We start from the raw sequence: 23,516 nt of genomic DNA, 5'->3' as shown, positions 1-23,516 counted from the left end.
AGATCTGAAGGCATTTGTAACGCTGTTTGATATTTAGGAATAGAAGCTGTTAGGTTGGCAGCCTTGGGAACCTGAAAGTATAAACTTTCCTGAATGCATGCTGCATAGGTGCCCTTCAGCACCTATAAAAACTTTTCACTTCTGTTATGATTCAGTTCTGTTATGATTCAGTTCCCATTTTCATTGACCCTGACTTGCCCTGCTAAATCAGCGAGAACAAAATCTTTTGGATCATGATGATTACAGTTAATGCTTAGCTGACAAGAACTTGACTAATAACTAATTTCTCAGATTTAAATTGGTTTAGTACCTAAATTGATCAGCAATTTGTGTTTTCTTTTTCCTTTGTTTTTTCTATTATTAGTTAAGTGGTTATTGTAGAATTCTCCTATTGCTATTTTTCCCTTTTAAACTTAAGGTGTCATTATTCACTAAAAAAAAAGGCAACTCTAAATTACTAAGGGTAGAACAGGTTTTTTTTATGCAGAGGCAAACTAGAGTCAGTGGGAGTTCTCACCATTTAGGTAATGTATATTCTTTTCCATCATGTTTTAGTAATAAATGGGGAAAAAGCCACCTTGGAAACCCCAACATTTTCTCAGAAACGTCAGCGCACTCTGGACATGCTGATCCGCTCTTTATACCAAGACCTGATGCCTGACCTACACAAGGTAAATGTAAGTCGTTTCATCCCTCATATGTGCTTTCCTGTTCTCACTAGTAAATGCAATGTTCTGTTGCTTTAAAAGACTAATCCTAATGAGCACTGGATTTCATACACTGGACTAAATGCCAGTTGTCATATAACTTGTTTTACAGTTACATGGAAGTTGTCAGACAGTCATTTCAAGATAGGACTTTTCATGCATTTTTGTTTATCCAGATGTGAGGAGAAGCATAACAATGTCATACTTTGTGTAAGCTTGCCTGCAGCAGGCAGGAAATTTAGCCTCTGCAAATACAGACATCAGTCTTGTCACCAAAAAAACTGCCCTTACTCATCCTGTTGTGTGTAAATTTGAATCATTTTTACCCTTGGGTAACAATGAAATAATTTCATTTTAGATGATGAAGACATTATTAAGGTGATTCTTAAATACTTAAAAGAAGTTTAGTACTTCTGAAATTAGCAAGGTGCTATCTTTTTTCCCCCCACTGTTTATTTTTCCTAGCTAAATAGATCTGCTTGAACTTTTCTGTCCCTATCTTCATGTCCGAGGTCTTTCTTACGATTATACAGAATGTGACAGTGACAAACTATGACAAGTTGGAAAGTAAAGCAGTCATGGATTGAAAGAACTGCACTATCTGTTCTCTGAAAAGCTCTACAGTTAGATTCATCATTACAAGAAAATATCCAGAAGAAGAAAATTTAAGTGATACCACACTAACTCAAACTAAAAGATTACGAAAACTTGTGGTTTAGTTAAAAATGTTTTCTGGTTTAGAACATGCTCAACAGAAGATCCTTCAGTGATGTGTTACCAGAGTCACCAAAATCAACACGGAAGAAAGAGGAAGCCCGGCAAGCAGAGTTTGTCCGACTTGGTCAGGTAGGATCAGTTTAGGAGCTATGCATCTATGTTTACAAAGGCTGCATCGCTGCTTTTGTTAGAATTTGGTTAGCTTGCATGGTTATGTCAGAATTTAATGCAGTTCTCTGTGGTTAGAAATAGTTTTGTAGTATTGTATTATTTGTTTAAGCTACATTCAGGTAAATATGAATAGAAGTATTTATCTGTAACACCTGAGTTACACAACATGATTACAAATACTTACATAAGCTAAAGAAAGTTTGAAAAATCATACCTTAGGATCAAACCTAAAAGGTCTTTCTGTATTTTGTGCAGCAGATGCTTTCTGCCTCCAAGCAGCTCTGTCTTTTTCTGTGCTTTGGAGAAGCATAACGTTTCATGGATTTCCTCTATGTATTTTATTAAGGTTGAATTTCTTAGAAATTATTTGCTCTACTTCAGCCAGGAAGACGTTTCAACAGTCTATTTGCTAAGTCAGAGATTACCACACAGCTTTGAACATACCTGATGCTGGTTCCAGTCTTCCATGGGCTTACTGACATTTTGACTCAGTGAGGAGTAAAACTTCATCATGATTTAGTCTTGTTTAATCTGATGCTTCATTGCAGCAGAAAGAAAGACAGTGTCTACTCTCATCCGTTTCCTTGTCCTTTCCTGCTTGTCTCTTCTTGATCCTGGACTGATGACATGATTCTGCTGCTTATCTTAAGGGTACTCAGGATTTAACAGAGCAGGAAACCAAAACAGAATAAATGAAACAAAACAAACAAAAAACCCCCACACCATCACCAAAACCCAGGCCTCCTCCTTTCCCTCCCATTTTTGGAATCTGAGTTAGTAAGCTAAAGAGTGGAAGAATCTGACAAGTTCCAGATCCGGGTAATGGCCCCACATGGTTGAGAGCTGGTACAAAAGAAATCTCAGTCTACTCTGTGCTTTGCTCACCCTTTCCCCAGCTGGTCACTCCTGGAAGATGTAGGAAAAAAAACTGAGTAATTGTAATGTTCGGATAAAAGTAACCAATAATTTATTCCCCAAGTTTACTAATTACTTTACAGAAGTTAAAGACAAAAAAAAAAAAAACAAACCAAACCAAACCCCAACCAATGTGTATTTTGGCTGAGAAGGTATCTAGCAGCCCTCTAGTATTTCATATAGACTTTGTTCAGGATATACAGAATTCTGTTTCTTCCCCAGTTACTTGAAATGTGACAAGAATTTCAAACTGAAGCTACTCTGTGGTCCCAAACTGTCCTTTCTTTATAGTATTTAGCTTGGGTATTGCTGACAGAAACTCAATTTAAATAAAACATCTGTTTGCATTAGGCACTGAAATTGAAAACCACTGTGAAAGGGGATGCGACAGCTAACTTGGCAACCACAAGCTTTTGTAAAAAGGAGGTGAGTGAACCTGTCTGTCTGAAGAGAGTTATGAAAAGATTAAACACTGTCAAGTATGGCACTGCATACCTGCATCTGTATATTTACTTTTGTAATTAGTGCTGTAGCATCAAAGATGGTATGTGTAGTGTCAAAGTGATTCTGCAGCCAATACCAAATAAAGGATGAGCCTAGAGGCAGAAGCACTCCCCAAGTTAAAGCAAGTGTGGATATTGTTATATCTGAGAATACTTGATGAAAGTACCATTTTCCATATGCAGTCATCTTTTAGTTCAAATTCTGCATCAAGTTTAAAACAAAATTCAGTTATGTTTTTATTTCCTGTAGTCCCAGATTTTGTTCAAGGGCATTAGGGAGTCAGAAGTGCAAACCACGCTCTCCTGCATGCAACTTATATACAGAAGCTTCAGAAGCACTTCTAGAATCTCAGAGACTTCAGCTAATATTTAAATTGGGGGAGGAGGGGCTCTGTACTGGGAGGTAAGTACAGAGAACATGATGAAAGAACAGTCTGGCAGAAAGTTTTAACTGTACCATGTGCTAGTGACTAAACATCACAAACTGAGCCATAAAATATGAGCAAATTGCATATTCATGGTGGTACCTACTTTTTAAGTGTACAGTTTTTAGTTTAAGTAAAATACATACTGGGTATCAGCTGCATGTGTTGTAATTCCAGTGTTTCAGGAATGTGTCTTACATTTAACTAGTCTCCAGATGCGATAAGTACAGAAATTATTTCCTCTGCGAGAAAATTAAGTTTGATATTTCAAATTCAGAAAAGTAGACTGCTGTAAATACTTTTTGGCAGGATACATTTCTATGTTACTACTTGCCATTGTCCATCACATTTTGTGTCTGTATGATCTGTATTTCCTAGTGTACTTAATATGTATCCCTTGTGTTACTTCATAGCCTTGGGAATCTCAATCTTTCTGCAGTAATTTTCCTCATGAGGTTGTCTGTGCAGATTCTTGGGGCCAGTCCTTGCTGGTTTCTACAGATGCTGGCATCTTGTTAATAGATGGTTAGTAAATGATTCAGTGTTATTGTGTCAATCTTTATGTATATATCTGTCCACTTTCTTGAAAATGTATGTTCATAAGCAGCGTTCAGGTATTGGTAGGTCTTCGCCTACAGGGATAGTTCCCAATCCAAGTAAATTTATTGCACTTAAGTAACCTAGTTGCAAAAATTCTCACTGCACCAGAATCAAGCCATATTGAGCAGTCAGTGTTAATGCAGATTGCTGAATGCTTTGTTATTTCAGGTGCTGTTTTCTTGACCATCTGAAAAGACTCATGAAGTCACATCCAAGCTCAAGGAGTATTTAAATGGCTTGTCTGGATTTCTTAGCCCTTGATAATAGTGAGCATGAAACCAAAGGCTTATGTGACAAAGAAAGCCTGCTTTTTCCATAGTGATGATATTGCTAGTTTGACCCCTTGTCTTCTGCGTGTCACAAGGCCAGCAGTACCAAAAGAATGATGTCAGTTCTTGGTGATAATTCTCAGGCTTTCCAAAGGAAGGTCCCTTTTGGGCTTCAGTTGCATAATCTGATCCATACGATGATAAAATCTCCCATGAGCAAGTGCTGGCTATGATGCTATGGTATAGGTATCAGCTTTTTCATTTAAAAAAAAACAACCCTGAGGCTTGTATTACAAGAAATAAACAAGTCAGAACCAGTGACCAGCAAATTTTAGCAGGTTTTTGAATACATGTATATGTTTCATTTTTAGATGGTCAACCATCAGTGCAAGTATTTGATAAAACTCTCCAAGTAAAGCAGATGCATGTGCTGGAAACTCTGGATCTTTTGGTTGCTCGAACAGACAAAGGTAGGGGAGGTGCCTGTTCTTTGATTCTGTTCTCATCTGAATATGGCTAGTGCTGGCTATGTATGTCTCATGAGGCAGTTGTGTCAGATGCCTCATTTCGAATAGGGGAGCATATACAGCAACTGCTGTTATTTTATGACAGGCTGGGAGGGAGAATCCCTGAATGCTCGTTCATACTTCCTTCAAGGCAAACCTGAAACAGGTCATGTCGTCTTTTGGTCTTCCTTCTGCCATTGTTGGAACTCGACACTCTTGGAAATCTCTTTGACTGAATTATGTTTATTCAGTTATGCAAACATGCTGGGGAAATGACTTAATGCTGTTGAAGAAGGCACCAATGCAGCAGGTATCAAAGATGCCACAAACTTGTTAGGGACTTTAGACTGACAAGAACTACCAATTGCTAGGCAGCAACCACAGCCATCCATTATAATCTGCACTTTCCAAGAGTTGGCAAAAAGCTGTAAGACTTTCTGAGCAGGTATCTCATAATCCTACGTAATTGTTACAAAGGTTGACAGGATTAGGACTCAGTTAACAGAAAACTTTCATGATATTCTCTGTAAAATCTGTTTGGGAGGTGCTGCTTCTCTTTGGAATTATTAATTTCAAACTACCATCATATTTTTTTAATTTGCTGTGTCCTTCTTCATCCTTCAGGCAAAGACTCTCGTCTCCTTGTCTTCAGGCTCAGTGCTGTCCAAAAGGATATAGAAACAAAGCAAATCATAAGAAGCAAATATGACTGCAGAGAAAATAAACTGGAGAGAACAAAAGGTAATTGTTTTCTCTTGTGTTAAAAACATCCACTGTGGTATGATGCTTGTAGTTGCCAGGGACTTACTAGCTCCTTTGAGGCAGTTGTAGGTGTTCACCTTTATATTTTTCTCTGGACAGTCAGTTCAAACTTCGTTAAGCTTAGATGTGAAAGTAAGTCTGGTGTAGTCCAGCATGACAGTTTAGAACTGTATGAAAATACCATGGTACTTGGCAGTCACTGTTGATGAAAAACTCTATAGAGAAAAATAGATACGTTGCTTTCAGGATTGAGGAATAGGAGAAGAATTATGTGAGACTGAATATTTTAAGGTGGAAGAACACTGACAAATCTCCATCAAATAGTGCTTAGATTACTTGGATGTCATCTGTTATATTAGTAGACATAACCATTTTCTAGTCTTCAGAAGCAAGCTGCTTTGGAAATCTGGAGCCTGCAGAATTTGCCTTTTGTCTTTTTCTAGAAGTTAACGTTATCCTCTTGGGAGGTTTTTAATTGTGTTTCTAATTCATATATCAGAGCCCTGTTGTACTAATCATTATACAGATAAACAGACCCTGCCCCAAAGACTTCTGATCTAGCGCGTTATTTCCTCAGGCTGCCATTTGTATGCCATTAATACTCACCATGGGAGTGAACTGAGGATTGTCGTGGCTATTCGGAGCAAATTACTTCTTGTCACAAAGAAATACAATCCATGCAACAGTTTAACTAGCAGCTCTCTGCTGTTCTCATCTGAATCTCCGGTAGAGGAGTTCCAGTACATCCGGGTATGTGTGATCTAACCACTAATTACCTTAACAGACTGGGTAGCCCTTGGGGGGAGGAAAGCCAAAGAACATGGGGTTTATCTTCTGAACCTCCAGACAAATAAAAGTGAGAAGCCGACTGATGGAGTTCCATCACGTGTATGCCAAAGAGACCTTTCACATTTTTTTTTAATGAAGTTTGTGCTTCATGTTTCTGTTCTTAGAGCACATCCTTTTAAATTCACGTAGTACCTGCAGCACCAATAGCACGAGCCTGAAAAAAGAGAATAATTCTGTTATTTACATTATAGGAGATATGCCTTTCTGACCCTCCAGTGGTTATGACACTGGTGGATGGACCTACTGGAGACAGTGACAATATGATCTGTGTAGCGTATCGGCATCAGTTTGATTTAGTTAATGAGAGCACTGGGGAGTCCTATAGACTGCATCATGTTGAAACAAACAAGGTAAGTTTTCAACATTGAGACTATTTTCTTGCAGAACCACACTGAACATAATTTTTTGCAGACTCAGTGCATCCTGTGCTGGCCTCCTGGAAGGATAATTTATGGACATCCTCATGTCTCTTCACTTTGTCACCTCTGCTTTAGGGCACTCTGAGATATTTGTTCCTTTTGGAATACATGATGATCATCGCTCCCAAGAGAGGCAGTTCGAGTCTCTCTCTTCATTTGATGGTCCTTGTGAATAGGTTATTTTCAGTTAGGTTATCTCAGTATCCTCTGTGCCTGTTCATTAACCTTTCCCATTATCTCTGCAGGTTAATTTTGTTGCAGCTATTGATGTCTATGAAGATGGTGAAGCTGGTTTACTGTTGTGTTACAACTGTAAGTATTTAGGGAAGGTTGAAAATGGTAATTCCTTAATCTGTATATGTAAATCTTTTTCACTGGAGTCTAGATCTGTCTTTTTAAGTAAGTTTCATTGTTTCATGGGAAGTTTTTCAATATACATGCTTTTGAATTTAGATGTGTATTAGACAGACTAAAAATTGAACTATTATTTCAGGGTATGTTGAATGTAGACATACTAGCTGTTAGGTTTTAATTTCAGGTATATGGATGGGTATGTATATATTTATATATGTTACCACCTTAATCACAAAAGTCCTGTTTCTTCACATCTAGTTCATTCTTTAAGTAGTTACACACTTCCTAGGTTTTTGCCAGACATGTACAATTTAATTTAGAATTCCACCCCTTCTTCCTCTGTGCGCTACCCCATTCTGTCTTTGTGCTTTTCCTTCAGCCTGCCTCTTGGCACTGCTGGTATTATTTCATTGTAATTCTCTGAATCTCCTTTTATAAAATGGGACACAGAATTTGGCAGTGGCTTAAGTTTGTATTTAGAAAAAGACCTATAATACATTTCTGGGCATAAACTTTGATTCAGTCTAAGAACAGCAATTACAGGAAAAAAATCCAGTTTTGCCTAAAAATAGAAAAGAGCTAAAAACAGCATGTATTTGAGAGGGTCACAGATGTTTACCTGGAGCCCCCACTACACTTGTAGAATCACAGACTAATTTGGGTTGGAAAGAACCTTAAGATCATCTAGTTCCAACCCCCTCACACTAGATGCCCAAGGCTCCATTCAGCCTTGCTTTCAGCACTGCCAGGGATGGAGCATTTACCACTTCTTTGGGTAGCCTGTGCCAGTGCCTCACCACCCTCACAGAGTATGTGAGTAAAGAAGTAAAGAATGGGACAACTTACTAAAATGTAGGCCTTTCATTTTGATCTTTCAAATGTTTTGTTCCCAGAGGAAGCACACTTCCCTTATTTGTTTAGATAAAGGGACTTCTACATAAATGCTTGATGACGCATATAATGCCCGCACATATGGAAAATATGCCTGTAAGATGGGTGTTTGTCATGTGCAGTGTAAGGTGATGGATGCTCCTTTTCTCTTTTTATGTTACAGATGTTTGCCAGTACAGAAAGGTACATCCTTTCAATGGAGGTTCTCCACTGATCCAGCCATCAGCTTACGACTTCCATTTCAGCTGGAATCAAGTTCCTTATGCTGTTGGTAAGAAAAGATCTCTTTTTACTAGGTGGTTGTTTAGATTTGCACTTGGCTTTTAGTGGAATCACAGTATGTGTGCTAAGAGTAAGCATGTTGCATTCATGATGCCACTTTAGCTAAGTTTCTGCATATGGTAATTTGAAAAGTGGAGTCTTGGTGCCAAGTTCTTTCTTTGCTGAACTTTTTTTCCTTTCTCTTTTTTTCTGTTTTTCATTTTCCACTCAGTCTGCGTTCTGCCAGGCATGGAGAGTGACGTTTTCTTCAGGCTTGATGTAGCTCAATGTCCATCAGTATGTTAGACAACCCTTTTCATAGGAAAGGGAGATGCCCGAAGAGGTCAGATACTCAAGAACAGTTTTGATGGAGCATCCAACAAACATTTCCATTAACCATTTTTCCTTGCCAAATAATTTTTGTTTCATTGCAGTCTGTGCTTTCCCTTATATCCTTGCCTTCACTACTGATTCCATTGAGATCCGATTAGTGGTGAATGGGAACTTAGTCCACACAGCAGTTGTGCCTGAGCTTCAACTTGTGGCATCAAAGGTAAGACACAGGAAAATCACATTTGTCTATTTCTGTGATGTGTTGGGATCTTACTCACATGTAAAGTTGCTGCAGCCAAAAACCAACCAACCAAAAACTGTAACACGAGCTACTTGATCTGTGATAACCATTCATCTTTGTGCTCTTGGTTTATATCAAGTACAATCAAGATTGATCTCACTATCCTTTAATGCTCCCAGTAATGCAGATCCGAGGTATCTGACCATTTATGGGGCAGATGCTATCCTCAACATCACAGATGTTCCTCACACTTATAGTGGGGTAACATTTCCATGACCAACCCTAGCTGACATGGCAGCATTACAGCAATAGAACACAGTGGACAAACATTTGAGCTCCTACTCAGAAGGTAAAGTCTCGCTGTACTAACGATGAGTTGTTTGTCATTTCAGTCAGATATTTACTTTAAAGCGACTGCTGCAGTAAGTGGATCGTGTGACAGCAGCGCTAAGGAAATGAGTTCAAGGAGCTCTCCTCAAACACCGACAGCTTATGAAATGCCAGAAAGTCCTCTTTCTTCTCTAGAAGGTAACATGGTTTCTAAGCAGCTTGAATAACCATCTCTGATCATTCCAACAGCTATCACATCTGATCTTTAGTAAGATGAAATCGATTAGGTGGAAGATTTTGACTTCCTGGTTGAGAGTCTGGAAGAGAGAGATTTTCCAGTTTCTCCACAGACATAAAGCACCTGGCTGAGCTTTTGCTCCATAAGTATCTCAGTTCGGACTGTGTGGTAGCACTGTTGCTAAACTACCACTGGATGGTTAAAGCTCCTTTGAGAACCTAAAGAAAGAAGTTAAGAAGTTCTAGCCTTGAAAGAGTTTACACAGTCAATGTAGTGTAACATGATCTGTGAACAATCAGTCTGTAGGGGAACAATAACAGAGAAACAAGGGCTCATCAAGTAGATAATGCAAGAAAGATCTTTGTTATTTGGGTTAAAAAGCACCCAGCACAATGAGTATAATTTTTGTTTGGAAATACTAAGAATTGATTCTGTTGTGAAAATGTAACATTCTTTTTTCCTTTCCTGTTGCAGGTGAAGTTCCATGCAAAAACCTGTACAAAATTCCTCTCAGTAACCTGGTTGGGCGAAGCATTGAACGACCTCTGAAGTCACCTTTGGCTCCCAAGGTCATCACTACTACAACCTCCAGTGGCACTCCCTCTATGCCAGTTACTCACTCATTATCCTTATCTCGTATGGAAATTAAAGAAATTGCAAGCAGAACACGCAAAGAATTGCTGGGTAAACGCTCCTCATTCTTCAGTGCACGTAGCAATTGCTAAGTACAGAATTTCTAATCTTTGGGCCATCACAGTCAGATTTGTAACATGCAACCCGTATTCATAACTAAGAGGTACGAACAAACAAATGAAACTCTCAGAATTTGCAAGTAGTCTAGCCAGCATCTGATCACAGATTATATTCTAAACCAGGTAGAAGCTCTTTAGTTAATAGAAACCAGCAACAGATACTTCTAACTTTTTCCTGGATGCTTGCTTTTCTGTTAAGAGTAACTTTTATTCCCTTATTAAGGCCTCTTGGATGAGCCTATACCCAAGACAGAAACTGCACAGAAGCAAAAAAAGGCTCCTCGAAGACAGTCAGACCCTAAGCAGGGAGCAGTAAGATCAACCAGTAGTGACAGGTAAATACTGTCTTTAGAAAAGAACCTGTTGGACTGTAAATGCTTTCAGAATTGATTGCTCAGGCTTGCCTTGGTGTGGTGCTGAGACCTTTGTACACTGATGTGAGTTTCATGCTAATGTGTTTTGAGAGTATCTGAATACTGTTGAAACAACTCCACCTAAACTCATGCTTAAGACATGTTAATGACCGAAGCAGCACTAAATGGGATTTTGTGGGGACCTGCTGTGGTTGAGCCTGTAATGTGATTTTGACTGCTAGGTCTGCGCTGTGCAGGTCACTTGCTGGTTTCTGTGTATGCTCTTGTGTTGCTATTTCCAGGATGTATTTTCCAAAGAAATACCACAGCATTGGTGGGTCTGGCTCTGCTTACCTGACCCCACTGCCATTCTCTTATTTCCACTGCCTCGTAACCTACGTTTGTGTAGAGCAGTGACAGAATTTAGCCAAGATACAGCAGACTGAGATTAATGAAACAAAATCTGCTGCAATGTAAAATCATGTGTGATTGATTGTGCTATTTGGAAATTATTTGGGCAGGGACTTCATTAACAATTGCCTTTTGGTGATACTGAGCAGAGTAAACCAGAGAAACTCAGTTTTAATGGTCTGTCTCTGTCTTTAAGATAACTTGATTAAATCTAGAAGTAGCTAGTGATCCTACTTGCCCTGATCTGTGTATTTTAGTGACTTCTGTCTTCCTTTCTGCAGGATAATCTCAAGCTCTTTCGAAAGCTGTTCTGAAGGACGTCATCCTTCCACTAGTTCAGATCCAGATACCTTGGCCAACAGGGAGGAGAGCTCACCATCTAGCTGTCCCTTTCAGCCCATTTCTTTATACGATGAAGACATCATTGACTTGAAGTGAAGACAGTCTTAAAACCTTTCCTCCTTACTTCACATTTTCTTACAACTCTGTGAGCTCTGTGGGAACGTCACAAACACTGCTTCTAGTGGTGAAATGTGGCTGGAAGTATTGGTGATTAATCGTTATAGAGCCCATGTTGTTCTGGATAGTTCAGCCTGATTTGGTGATGCTTATATCTTTGACATAGGTATGTTTTGTTTTCTCAGTTAATGAACCATTACTTTTTGTGGAATTCTAACAGTAGGTAATTCATGAGAGATTTAGGCTGAAAATGAATAAAAAGTATTACTTGTTCTGAGCTTCTTGTAATTTGAAGTACCTGAGTGACAAGAGCTAAGTTAATACTGTTATTACTATCTTGAGTTGTTTTACAACAGTGTGTGTCATAAGGGAAGAGGAATTTTACAACATAAATCACTCCTTTTGGTTTTCAAGCCTTTAAAAAAACAAACAAACCAAACCAAAGGCTTGCAGGCAAGGTCTTTCCAACCAGTCAGTCTGTCCTCCAAATGATGGAGCTGTGGTATGTTCAGTGAAGAATCAAGGATGTTCTATAAAGAACAGGTAAGATAAGAAGATGCTGCTTCCTTTGCTGTCCATGCGTATTTTTTAGAGAAACTTGAAAACTGTTTTGGTGTCAAGAATCCTTGAACTGAGACTTTTTATAGAAAACACAAACTCAAAATATTCTTTTAAGAATTGGAAGTTAAAAAAAAACCAAACAACAAAAAAATACCCAACACTAAGCAAAAAAACCCAAACCAAGTGCATTTCTCCATTTCCTGGAACACTGCATTAGCTGTTGTCTGCTCCTGCACCAACAGTGTAAGTCATTATTCCAGATAACTGCATTTTTCTAACTAGATCCAGATGGAAACTGCACTGCTAAGAAGCTAGTTTTCTATGATGAAACAGTCATCTTAAACATTTTGTTACGTTAAAGGACAAGGTTTCATTTTTAAAGCTTATTATTTTTCGGCCCTTTATGCCAATAATTTTATTTTAAACCTTATTTTGAAAGGGTTTGGGTTTGTTTGGGGGGATTTTGTTTTGCTTGTTTTGTTTTTCCATGAAAGAGTGATGCTTCCAGGCTTTTAATATATATAGAAAGATTTTACCTTTACTAGCAGGTATTTCTTGTTATATATGTAGAAATACTTCTGTATCCTTGACTTTAATTTATAATACCATTTCCGTGTAATGATTTCACTTTCTTTCCAAGCATGACCATCTGGAGATGTGTGCCTTTTGCTTCAGTCTGTCTGAATGTAAAACTGTTTTTGCAAAGTATTTTTTTTGCCCAGATTATTGTGTATAATGGTTTAATTGCTTCACCTAAGAAAATACACAATGCCTTATCTGAAAGGATCATTTCTTACTCTCAGCTGGAGTGGCTGATAAGGAAAGAAGCAATATTTTAAGCAGTAACTAATCTAGGAGCAGAAACAGTATTAACCAGTGGCTACTATGATTTTAGTATTCTTGCACCCATAGATGTATGGGGTGAACCTTAACAAGCATCTAAAAGGAAGTGCCAGCTCCAAGTCTTTACAAGAGCTTGTAACTTTGTGTGAGAACGTTATTTCCAGAGAGTGTGTCTCATCAGACGCCCATGAGTTCTGTGCCTCTTGATGTGATGAATTGGCATCCTCTGAACTAGCTTCTAACCACTATTTCGCTCAAAACATTGTCTTAAATACATACCATTGACTGCTAATTCCAATTAAAAAAGTCAGTGCCAATGGGTGGTATTGATACATAAGCTCTTGTGCACCATTTATAAAGGGCAAGGTTTTTATGCATCTATGCAACCTCTCCTGCTTCAGACTGGTGGTAGATGACAAGGCTTTCTGGAAGCCTGCTGGTGTGCACAGCTATATTGTTGTTCACTCCAGCCTTAGAGCCATGTTGTTTCCCTTCTGCTTTTCCAGCATGTGCATGCATCTGCTCATTAGAACTTAGGAAATAGTTGTGGGCACAAATTGTAGCCATGTCCACCCTAAGCACAACCCTTCCTGCTTTCATGTCTGTTAAAGCTGCCTTTAGCCTGCATTCTTGACGCTGGCTGACCAGCTCATGGATGGGAGGGCAGATAACCTTTAATTTACAGCTGTATAAGATGGGTGTTGTTCTAATAGAGAGGAATACTGGAAAACCTTGCTACAGATGGATGGAAATCCTTTCCATATAGGAAGGATTGTTACCAAGTTGGACACTTGCTGTCAGGCTCACCTGAAGGCCCATTCTGGACTCTTATGAGTTTCTGCAAGAAATGTTTACTATCCCAACATGCTGGATTTGTTGGAGGAGGCAGGGCTCTTAACCTCTGCTGGCTAATGGGATTGTCACCACTTCAGCACTGTGCCTTAGTCTGACCAAACTACAGGAATGTCATTTACTTTGGTGCAAGCATTAGACTGTACAGGCAGTGTATAGAGTGTACTCGTGCCTCCTTACCAGCATGGGTAGTGACTCATGGAATCACACAACAGTTGAGGTTAGAATGGATCCCTGCAGATCATCTAGTCCAGAACCCATACCTGTGCCCCTAGGCTGAATGGACGAATGGGTACCTTCAGTTTGCAAGGAACAAGTAGAGCCTGTTTGGATTATGGATCTGCCCTGCTTTGGGGCTGGGGTTGCTGTTTTCAGGTTGGTTTCTTGGGCTGTTGGGGGATGGCTTTGTTTGATGGTTGAGTTTTACTAGGCCAGTCAACTGAATCAATACTTAAACAGTTCTTAATAGAGCAGGACAGTAGCACCCATGGGAAGTGTAACACTGCTACATAACCAGTTGTGTAGGGTCCAGGGTGCTGCTCCTGCCATTTACTTTCTGTTGGTCTGTGTCTCTCTGACCAAGCCACGGATACAAACTCCTGCATGTTTTCCTAAAGGTGTGGGTCTCTAATTTGAGCAGCAGCTTTCCCAGAGCTGTTGCCTTAGTCTGCATTTGAGATACAGTAAAAACCAAATCCAAAGGATTATATATATATACTTGTGTGTATATTTGTAATTTTTACCACAAGTTTTAAGGGATTAAAAGTCCTAAGCATATATAGGAATCTAAAGTAATGTGATCTTGCCACATCTGCAAGCGATAAGGTAATTTTTGTTGCCTTCTGTGTATGAAAATGAGTACCACGCTGTTGTCATTACTACCAGTTTGATGGCATGGTTCATACACACAATGCTTGCTACGGTCGAAGCAGTGTTATCTCAGATAGGCTTAGCCTGATTTTGTGGGGGGAATAAACTGTACTAACAGTACAGGAAAGCCCATGTGACAGAATGCAGCAAATATCTGTACTTGCATGCGGGTTAGAAAGTATTTGTACTAGTTGAGCACAGCAGCTTCACCAGCCTGTACACTGCCTACCTGCTTCACTTGCTGCTGACCTGCAGCTGACTCCTGTTTGCTACTGGAAATCATGACATCAGCACACGAGTTAAAGAGCAAATTTGAGAGATTATTTTCTGCATCCTGGTTTCTAGCTCTGTTAGGCATTCATCTGGTTGAATGGAAAATGTTGTGTCTCTAAAGGTTTATGCAAACAGTGTTATCAACCTGGAGTGTCAGTTTTAACTAAGTCTTTGAATGTCAGCAGACTGCTCTGTAATTCAGTAATTGCCTATTGTTAAGACTGTTGCTACATTTGTGACACAATCTCTTTACCTACCACTTGTCTTAACTGCTGCTGTATTACCACTGGTTTTAATGTCATGTGACGGCGTGTACAGTTTGTGTTTCCAAATAGAAACAGTCCTATCACAGCTGGAACGGTTTTAAGTGCCATTTATCACCTTTATGAAGGAGTAGCAGATTTATTCCTTCATACAGAATGAATCGTAAATTTGACCTCCCTTTTTTTCCACACATGCAGAACTAATGACTATTCTGAATTTAAGTTATCAGACAAGACATTAAGCAGGCAGGAGGCAGAACTACTGCAGACAGCTCTGCATTACGGTTTCCATTTGAGTTCTCTAGAAATTGTGTTTCAGAGATGTCATTCATTTAAGTGCTTTATCATACCTGGGGGACTGGTGTTTGTGTCTTAAGCATTACCCATCCTTGACAAGAACTATAATCAAGCACTGGTTTGTGTTTCCAGGCATCTTTTAGACTTTCAGAGACCTCCTCCAGTTGGAGATCTTTACCCCTTAAATTACAAGTTTTTTCTCCTTTTCTGGCTAAGGGTATATTCTCTGGCTGCAATATACTGTAACTCCTTTTGAAAAAGAAATGCTCTTTCTTTAATTCTATAATACATTATTCCTAAGAGCTACACCCCTTCTTGTGATTTTGATGTATTCCTGGCTAGCTGGACAGCAATATGAAAAAGTAAGGTCAATTTAACACTAACACTCATGAAATCCAAGTATTCATCTCCTATTGGGACCAAGACTTATTCCATGGTCAGGCATCCCAGAAACAGTAGCAGCACCACAAAGGTAAAGGACTGCAGTCTGAACTTAGCATGAGCCAGGCTGTGTAATTCATTTCTTCACTGTAAGCTGTGCCATAAGGGAAAGGTAAAGTGCAGCAAGGAAACTAAATCTATTTACTTACAAAATTAGATTTTAATTTACATCTTAGAATCAGAAAGAATGTGTGCAACACCCACGGAGAGAGACTTGAGCAGGGGCTATGCAAAGTGTCTGCACATCCCCAGAGACAGTGTTTAAAAAAACCAGAATTCATATTTAGCAGAACTCATTAAAATGATTTGCTAGCCAGTTCAGTAACTGAGATGTCTGCCATGCGATGCAGCTACCTTCAGCTGCAGCACCGTAACTCGATATAAAGGTTTCGTATCAATATAAAAAGCCTTACGCTCAGGATCTTCTGAAGTAGGCCTCGATTTGCTCCAGGGTCTGTCCTTTTGTTTCAGGAACATAAAAGGCTGTAAAAGCTATGTTGAGGCAGCAGAGGGCAGAGAAGAGCCAGAACGTGCCATAGGATGTTAAGAAACCCTGAAGGAGAGACAACAAAACCCCACATTATTAAGAGCTCACAAGTGTACAAGTGCAGTTCTGTACTGCCTGAAAAGACTGGCTCAAGCCCCTCTCAGGAGCATCTCTAAAGAATAATTCCAAATGCTTACTATTAAATCATTGAATTCTTTGGTTACCAGGAAGGCCATAGCCCAGTTTGTTAATACACAAGCACCACTTGATACGCCTCTAGCTTTAAGGGGGAAGATTTCGGATGTCACCAGCCATGGAATAGGACCCCAGCCAAGGGCAAAACCTGCAATTACAAACAGAAGAGAATAAATGCATGTTAAATATATATTAAAGGGATGACTGAATGATGCCCGAGTTAGTCAAGCAAAGGGGATGCAATTTTCACTCTAGATTCTTGGACGATTCCAGTAACACAGTACCTCTGCCCAAAGGAAAGAGAGCAGATTATTTTAGGGCAGCGTGATAAATCCCAGTGCATTTTACAGCAAATTAATGACAAGTATTCTTAACAAGAGAGGCTTCCTGCCATGAAGTCACTGATAAGCTTAAAATCCAATCTTGTTTCTTACTGCTGCTGCTTTGTGCTATCACAGAATTCAGTGTGGCTCAGACACTGACAAAGTCTGTTTGTCCATTAACAGCAAAGCAATTTAACCTGAGCAATCACTACTCACTGTTAGCACAAGGAGGTATAAATTCCTTTTGCAGGGAATTGGCTTAACTAAGCTCCTAGCTCTTCCCACCACGGCTCTGAATGCTCAGCCCAACTTTGCATTATACCCTGAAAAAGTCTCAGAGACACAACTCATTCCCATTAATCAGTAATGTGACAAAATGGAACAAACCCCTCACATGAGCAGAAAGTTTGAGTTTGGTGTAATGGCTGCTTAGACGCCTGTTCCACTTACCAGCAACAAAGCAGCCCAGGCTCACCACTGCAAGCCAGGATATGCTGCTTTCTGCTCCTGGCGATGCTGAATTAAGAGCGGCCCATACGTCAGGATTTGATGAGTTGGTTGGATTTGGAAGAACCATTTTAAAGTAAAGCCCAAACAATGCAGTACTGAGAGCCATGATTACCCCTGAAAAGTAAGCAATAACCAAGTTGTCACTAGTTACCACTTGGGTATGCTCTGAGAGACAGAACACAGCTGGTCAGCCAAACAGAAGATGTGGTGCCCCTCACAAAGTGTTTCTTAAAAGACACCGTTAGCAGAAATGAACACTGGCCTTGACAGGAGTGAAAGGTGCCAGACACACATTCTAAACACCAGCCCTACAACACAGTTGTCATGGTTTACCCCCAGCCAGCAGCTAAGTACCACACAGCCATCCCCCCTCAATGGGCTGGGGAAGAGAGTCATAAAGAGGTAAAACCCATGGGTCGAGGTAAGAACAGATTAACAATTGAAGTAAAATATACTACTTCTACTGCTACTACTAATAACAATAGTAATGAAAAGGGAAACAACAAAAAGAGAAGGAATAAATCCCAAGAAACACAAGTGATGCACAACACAGTTGCTCACCACCTGCTGACCGATGCTCAGCCAGTCCCTGAGCAGCAATCAGTTCCTTCTTCCCCCCGGTTTCTACACTGGGCACGTGCTGTGGTGCGGGACATCCCTTTGGTTAGTTCAGGTAAGATGTCCTGTCTCTGCTCCCTCCCAGCTTCTTGTGCCCCTCCTCACTGGCAGAGCATGAGAGACTGAAAGTCCTTGACTTAGGGTAAGCTCTGCTTAGCACCAACTGAAACATCCGTGGTAAGAAGACAAAAAGACGTATGTGATTTCCAGGGGTTCCACCTGCAACATCTATATAATTATGATAGTTTCTTCTTACGAGTTCAAACCTATAGCTATACCAAGTTATAAATAGAAAAGCAAACCACTTAATAATGCATAAACTGCAAGACTTAATTCCCCCAACAGAAAAGACATTTTTTGATACTCTATGTGGTAATTTTCCTTGCTGACCAAAACTCAGTAAGATGTTTTACCAGATATGTAGAGCAGCACTTTCCGTCCAGTTTTATCTATGATAAGTGCAGCCACAGCAGTGAAACACACTTGTATGGAACCCACAACAACAGAAGCCAGTCTGCTGTCCTGAAAGAAAGTAAGAGGGAAGGAGAATTTATTCTTTCAGGCTGGCAAGAGGATCACTTATCAAGCATTACAAATGCATTTGTTACTTGAATCTGAAAGAAGACAAACTACGCCAAAGAAGTTAATGGTGGGAGGAGAAAACAGGGGACAGGGGGAAAAACCCCAAACAAAACCCCATCCTCAGTTAATGCAACATACAATCCTCTTAAAAAGTTTAAAATAAGCCACAACTTCTTCCTCTAGTTTCACTGTCTCTGAAACATTGCATTTGCAACTCCAACTAAAAAAAATATATAGGAAGATGCCTATAATATGGATTTCTATCAGTACCAAAGTTTCAGACCAGCAAAACACAACTTACTTCCCCAACCTCCCACCCCAGGCAGCAGGATCATTATCAAGTCATTTGTTGTGTGTTTCAGGCTCCTTACAGCACTGCCTAAGCTGAAACTATTACAGACATTTGTCAGTTTAGAAGCAGACCCCACTTACCTTGAAGTTTGCATCTTCAAAGATAGTTTCTGCATAAAACATGACTGCATTAATGCCTGTGAGTTGCTGGAAGAACATCAGAGCCACACCAATAAGAAGTGGCCTGTAGATTGAGGGGTTCTTAAATTCAGAGACATTCAGTCCCTGTTAAAAATAAAGCAATGATTTGGTGGAAAACTTCATCGTTTCAAAGAACAAAAGCAACAAAAAACCTCCTCATAACATTTCTATCTGTTCAAACTCAGTTTTTTTACACCCCCTTTAGCAAAACTAAGTGCCTTAGCAGCAAAAACGTTTACATCTGGACTATGAGAACTCCAGAAAAGCATTTTCCCCTTTTCTCAGGTTCTAGGGACAGAAATAAATAGTACTTTGCAGAGAAAGTTAACACGAATCCACAGCCTGCAGAAACTGAACTTCAATGCCTATTTAAGCATTCATCTTGCAACAGGGTCAGCGATGCAATCAGAGATACAAGAGAAAATGCATTCATACAACACAAACAACAGGACATAGAGTCAGAGGTGTGCAGCAAGCCTACACATTGCTAAATAATGCAAAAAAGTAAATAGCTGTCGTACCAAGATCACGAGCCTGACTGCTACTCGTGTGCACTGACGGCAGCCAACAGTGACAGCTGAAAGGCAGAGGAAAAAGATTCAAAGAATCTCACTCGCTTCTTGAGTATCATTTGTCTGAGAAAACAGGTTTGGCCACCGCTTACAAAAAGGTCTATTAACGAAGCTTTGATAACCCCATTTTAATGACACTGTCTGCTTCCAGGTGTTACACCCACACAGAAAGGTGTTTTCAAGAGTAAATGAGATTCTCACCACCTCTTCCTGAACACCAGCTTCAATCTGCTCACACTCCCCCTCGTGGTCCGCAAGTGGCCCCCGCAGAAAGCGCAGAGCAGCTACAGCCTCCGAGCGCCTGCTCCGGCTCAGCAGGAACCTCGGTGTTTCAGGCATGAAGGACATGAACAAGAGCATTATGCAGGATGGGAAGGAGCACAGCACTGCCAGCCAGCGCCATGGTAGTGCTATTCCTTGGTAATAAAAAGGAAAGAAAGAGGGCTGTGAGCATCAGTGACTTGTACAAACAAGTTAACATTCACTTTCTTCAGTGCAGTGCTCTCACTGCATGCACTGATTCTTGTTTGTAACCCAGAGCCCTAAGCCTGGTACCTGCAATGTAGGCTCCCAGTATGCCTGTCACCACCATCAGCTGCACACAGGAGCCCAGCATACCACGGACTTTAGGATGAGATATTTCAGATATATACACCTAAAGCAGAGAGAAAAAAATGTCAAATAACAACTTGTGGCAAGTTGGGATCAAGGGCTTGAGAAGTCATTTCTGGAACACCCCACACCCCCCGAATTAAATCAAATAAAAAGAAATCCACCCAAACCCCCACCCTGGGGAAAAGAAAAAAAAAAGCCTTAGAAAAAAAAATAAAATCCAAACTAAAACCAGCGGAAAGAAAAGGGGGGGAGGGGCACAAACACACCCACACACCCCTTCAGGAAAAAACAAACCACAGCGCCAGGGGGGGAGGGGCGGCGCAAAAACAAAACAAAAAAAAACGGGGGGGGGGGGGGTGGGAAGATAAAAAAAAAAGAGCAGGGGAAAAAAAAATTCCGGGGGCAAAAAAAAAAATAGGAAGGGGGGAGGGGGCGGAAAGAAAAAAAAGGAAAAAAAAACAACAAGCCACCCAACAAAACACAAATCTCACAAAAAAAAACCAACCCAGACCTCGCAGCTGCATTTCCCTCCCTCTTTAAAGAGGGCCTCAGTCAGAGGGCGCAGGCAGGAAGGTGCCACCTCACTAACGGGTAACAGGGCTCTGAGGAGCTCCTGATGCAGCGCCCCTTCCCGAAGGTGAACGAGCTGGTGTTAGCAAGAGCTGCTTCACTTCACGAAGCAGAGCTTAGAGCATGAACGTGCAGCCCAACTGCCTGCAGGGAACGTTCAGCACTGAGAGTACAAATGATTTCATTCTCTGAAGTTCCAAGCTGACCGCTCGTCTTAGCACAGACCATGAACAGCATCCACCATTTGGGATCAACCTGAACTTTTCTGCTATCTTTTAATACATTGACCCCAAGTCAACAGCTACGGTTTAGCTGTATGCATAAAAAAAGAAATTCTTCATATTTTTTATGCATATTTATTTCTTACAACTCTTCCTAAAGTCACAGTTCTTACTTCTGCTGCACAGACAATAAGTAATCCTTATTTCAAGAACAGCTACAAATACTTGGTGTTACAGATGACACTGCTCCCTCATCACTGCAGTCACACTGAAGGAAGCTGCAGAGATACTACTCTAGTAGAACGTCAACAGAAGCAATCCAATAAAGCACTACTGACAGATCACATCGCTGTGCCAGGAATGCACAGCACAGGAGTGCCTCTGGAAGAAACTAAATTGGTTTTATTTTGGATTTCTTTGTGATTAAAACCAAGCAAAATCTGATTCTATAGAAATCAGTTTCTTCTAAACCCACAACCCGCCTTGGGCACAGTTCCTTCACCCAAGCCACCTATAATGCTGCTATGGAGAAAGAAACAAAAAGCCCCACAAACACACACAAAAGCAGCCACAGATGCACAGGGCCCAGCAAAACTTCTTACCGGCACAACAAGTGAGGTCACTCCGCTGGCTAAGCCTGTCAGCATTCGTCCAAGATAAAGCACCCAAACATTCTGAGCAGATATAATAATTGTAAACCCAAAAACGTACGGCACCGAGCACAGCATGAGACTCAGCTTTCGCCCCACTTTATCCACCAGGCAGCCTCCTAGTATTCCTCCAGCAGCAGCTCCTAATGTTACTACTGACTTCAAAAATAAGTAAAAAAGAAATACTGTTATACAGTTATAAATAAATACAGAAATAACAGCAATTGCTTTTAACGTGCTGAAAAGTACCAACAGCTTCTACAAACTGTGCAAGACTATGCAGGTGTTTTGAAAGTCAAAATAGACATTAACTTCTTAATCAAAACCCAGCCCAGCAGCACCTCTCACCACAGTGAATGGCGAGTGCATTTCACATCACGTACAAAGCTCTTTCAATTAAGAAAAAAGCCCAGAAGCAGCAGCAATTGATTCTTCACCTGTCCACGAAGCTGTCCTTCCCAAACAGGCCTTTCAAGCTGATGTAAAGTCCTGAAGAATTCATTATATTGACTAACATGAAGCCTGTAATTATTCCCCATGTTAATGGATGGCACTAATTCATTAACAAGTTTATTTCCTGTGGTCTCTTCACAGGTTCAACTGAGAAACATGAGAGTAGTTAGAGGGCATTTAAGTCCAAATAACAAGAATATTATTCACAGAATCAGCTAGACTGGAAAAGACCTTTAAGATCACCAAGTCCAAGCATTTCCCAGCGCAGCCAAGTCTATCAGTAGGTCGCTGAGTACACGGCATGTGATCACCTGCAGGGACGGTGACTGCAGCCCTGCCCTGGGCAGCCTGTTCCAATGCCTGAGCACCCTCTGGGGAAGGAGCTGTTCCCAATATCCAATCTAAACCTCCCCTGGTGCAGCTTGAGGCCATTTCCTCTTGTCCCATGCCCTGTCCCTTGGGAGCAGAGCCCAGCCCTCTCCTGGCTCCATTCCCCATTCTCTTTCCAGGCAGTTGTAGAGAGCGACAAGGTCCCCCTGAGCCTTCTCTTCCCCAGACTGAACCCTGCTAGTTCCCTTAGGCTCCTGTCATCAGTCCTGTGCTCTAACAATACGTGCTAAGAGAGCATAACCGTTCCTCTGGGAAAATTCAAACCAGCCACCGAAATCAGAAAAAAAGAAGCTAGATTTCATCAGGACCCACATTTACCCTCATTCTTAGGAGGAGTAAGACCCCACCGTACAAACAGCATCGTCCTGACCCATGCCTTCAAGTGAACTCACATCATCGCGTAGAGACTTACCCCGAACCACGAGGCCTGATCGCTGTCCAACCTTAACTTAGGGTCGTCGATTCTCCTCAGCTCTGGGATAACCGGTGAGCTATAGCCTAGCACGAAGCCAAAACTAAGCGGTCCCAGGACAGCAGCGAAGGCGGCCAGGTACAGCTTCTTGTTCTGCACTCTGAGGCAGGAGAGGCCCACAAGGATCACGCCGCTCCCACCTCCCGCTTCGGCCCCGGCCCCAGCCCCTCAGGAGGGCCCGTAACGCTCGAGCAGGCCCGGCACCTCTCGCCCCATGGCCGCCAGCGCTGCCCCTCAGCCCGCCCGCGCTCACCTCGGGTCAGGGTCCGGAGCGGGGTGACCCAGCAGGGAGCGGGACTCCTCTGCAGCCATGGCCGGCGCCGGCCGCTGCTGCAGGGGCCGCCGGTACGAGCCAGGGTCCCGGCGCGACGCTACAGGCCTCCAGCCCCGCCGGAAACGGATGGAGAGCGGCAGCGGGGAGCGATGACGACACCGAGGTGCGCCGGAAGCTGCCGCGCACGGAGCGCCGCGGGTCCCGGGCAGCGCCGTCCCTCAGGTAC

At 41.3% G+C, this 23,516-nt stretch overlaps 2 protein-coding genes across 14 annotated transcripts in view; one reads left to right on the top strand and one right to left on the bottom strand.

The window, feature by feature from the left end:
* GARNL3 (GTPase activating Rap/RanGAP domain like 3) overlaps nucleotides 1-15,223 on the top strand; it is a 38,425-nt gene extending 23,202 nt beyond the window's left edge. For 7 of the 9 annotated variants that reach the window (XM_061476779.1, XM_061476775.1, XM_061476777.1 and 4 more), the window contains 15 exons: nucleotides 556-677; nucleotides 1,449-1,553; nucleotides 2,862-2,936; nucleotides 3,852-3,963; nucleotides 4,679-4,777; nucleotides 5,438-5,554; nucleotides 6,153-6,325; nucleotides 6,616-6,774; nucleotides 7,089-7,155; nucleotides 8,252-8,359; nucleotides 8,784-8,902; nucleotides 9,316-9,451; nucleotides 9,966-10,175; nucleotides 10,467-10,578; nucleotides 11,289-15,223. In XM_061476779.1, coding sequence (XP_061332763.1) covers nucleotides 556-677; nucleotides 1,449-1,553; nucleotides 2,862-2,936; nucleotides 3,852-3,963; nucleotides 4,679-4,777; nucleotides 5,438-5,554; nucleotides 6,153-6,325; nucleotides 6,616-6,774; nucleotides 7,089-7,155; nucleotides 8,252-8,359; nucleotides 8,784-8,902; nucleotides 9,316-9,451; nucleotides 9,966-10,175; nucleotides 10,467-10,578; nucleotides 11,289-11,445 — 1,871 coding nt within the window. In that variant the 3' untranslated portion in view covers nucleotides 11,446-15,223. The remainder of the gene's footprint in view (nucleotides 1-555; nucleotides 678-1,448; nucleotides 1,554-2,861; nucleotides 2,937-3,851; nucleotides 3,964-4,678; nucleotides 4,778-5,437; nucleotides 5,555-6,152; nucleotides 6,326-6,615; nucleotides 6,775-7,088; nucleotides 7,156-8,251; nucleotides 8,360-8,783; nucleotides 8,903-9,315; nucleotides 9,452-9,965; nucleotides 10,176-10,466; nucleotides 10,579-11,288) is intronic. The other 2 variants (XM_061476772.1, XM_061476776.1) reach the window with 1 other exon arrangement.
* SLC2A8 (solute carrier family 2 member 8) lies at nucleotides 6,480-23,343 on the bottom strand. 5 transcript variants are annotated; one of them, XM_061476781.1, is made up of 11 exons: nucleotides 23,270-23,343; nucleotides 22,957-23,116; nucleotides 21,654-21,860; nucleotides 20,201-20,300; nucleotides 19,850-20,061; nucleotides 19,014-19,157; nucleotides 18,413-18,521; nucleotides 17,322-17,495; nucleotides 16,551-16,696; nucleotides 16,280-16,419; nucleotides 6,480-6,578 (listed from the first exon to the last, which is right to left on the bottom strand). In XM_061476781.1, the coding sequence occupies exons 1-10, from the start codon at nucleotides 23,326-23,328 to the stop codon at nucleotides 16,282-16,284; spliced, it is 1,449 nt and encodes a 482-aa protein (XP_061332765.1). In that variant the 5' UTR covers nucleotides 23,329-23,343; the 3' UTR covers nucleotides 6,480-6,578; nucleotides 16,280-16,281. The 5 variants fall into 5 exon arrangements, 4 of the variants coding, with proteins under 4 accessions (XP_061332765.1, XP_061332767.1, XP_061332768.1 ...); XM_061476782.1 differs by lacking the exon at nucleotides 6,480-6,578 and adding an exon at nucleotides 11,715-12,103; XM_061476783.1 differs by lacking the exon at nucleotides 23,270-23,343 and having other exon boundaries at nucleotides 21,654-21,725.
* Between the last annotated feature and the right edge of the window lie 173 nt (nucleotides 23,344-23,516).

Source organism: Pezoporus flaviventris, unplaced genomic scaffold (genome assembly GCF_033815535.1).
Source record: "Pezoporus flaviventris isolate CSIRO_AGI_PZ_B2104156 unplaced genomic scaffold, CSIRO_AGI_Pfla_v1 ptg000097l, whole genome shotgun sequence".
NCBI lineage: Eukaryota > Metazoa > Chordata > Aves > Psittaciformes > Psittacidae > Pezoporus > Pezoporus flaviventris.
Note: the sequence above shows the minus strand (reverse complement) of the source record. Positions and strands in the feature narration are given on the sequence as shown.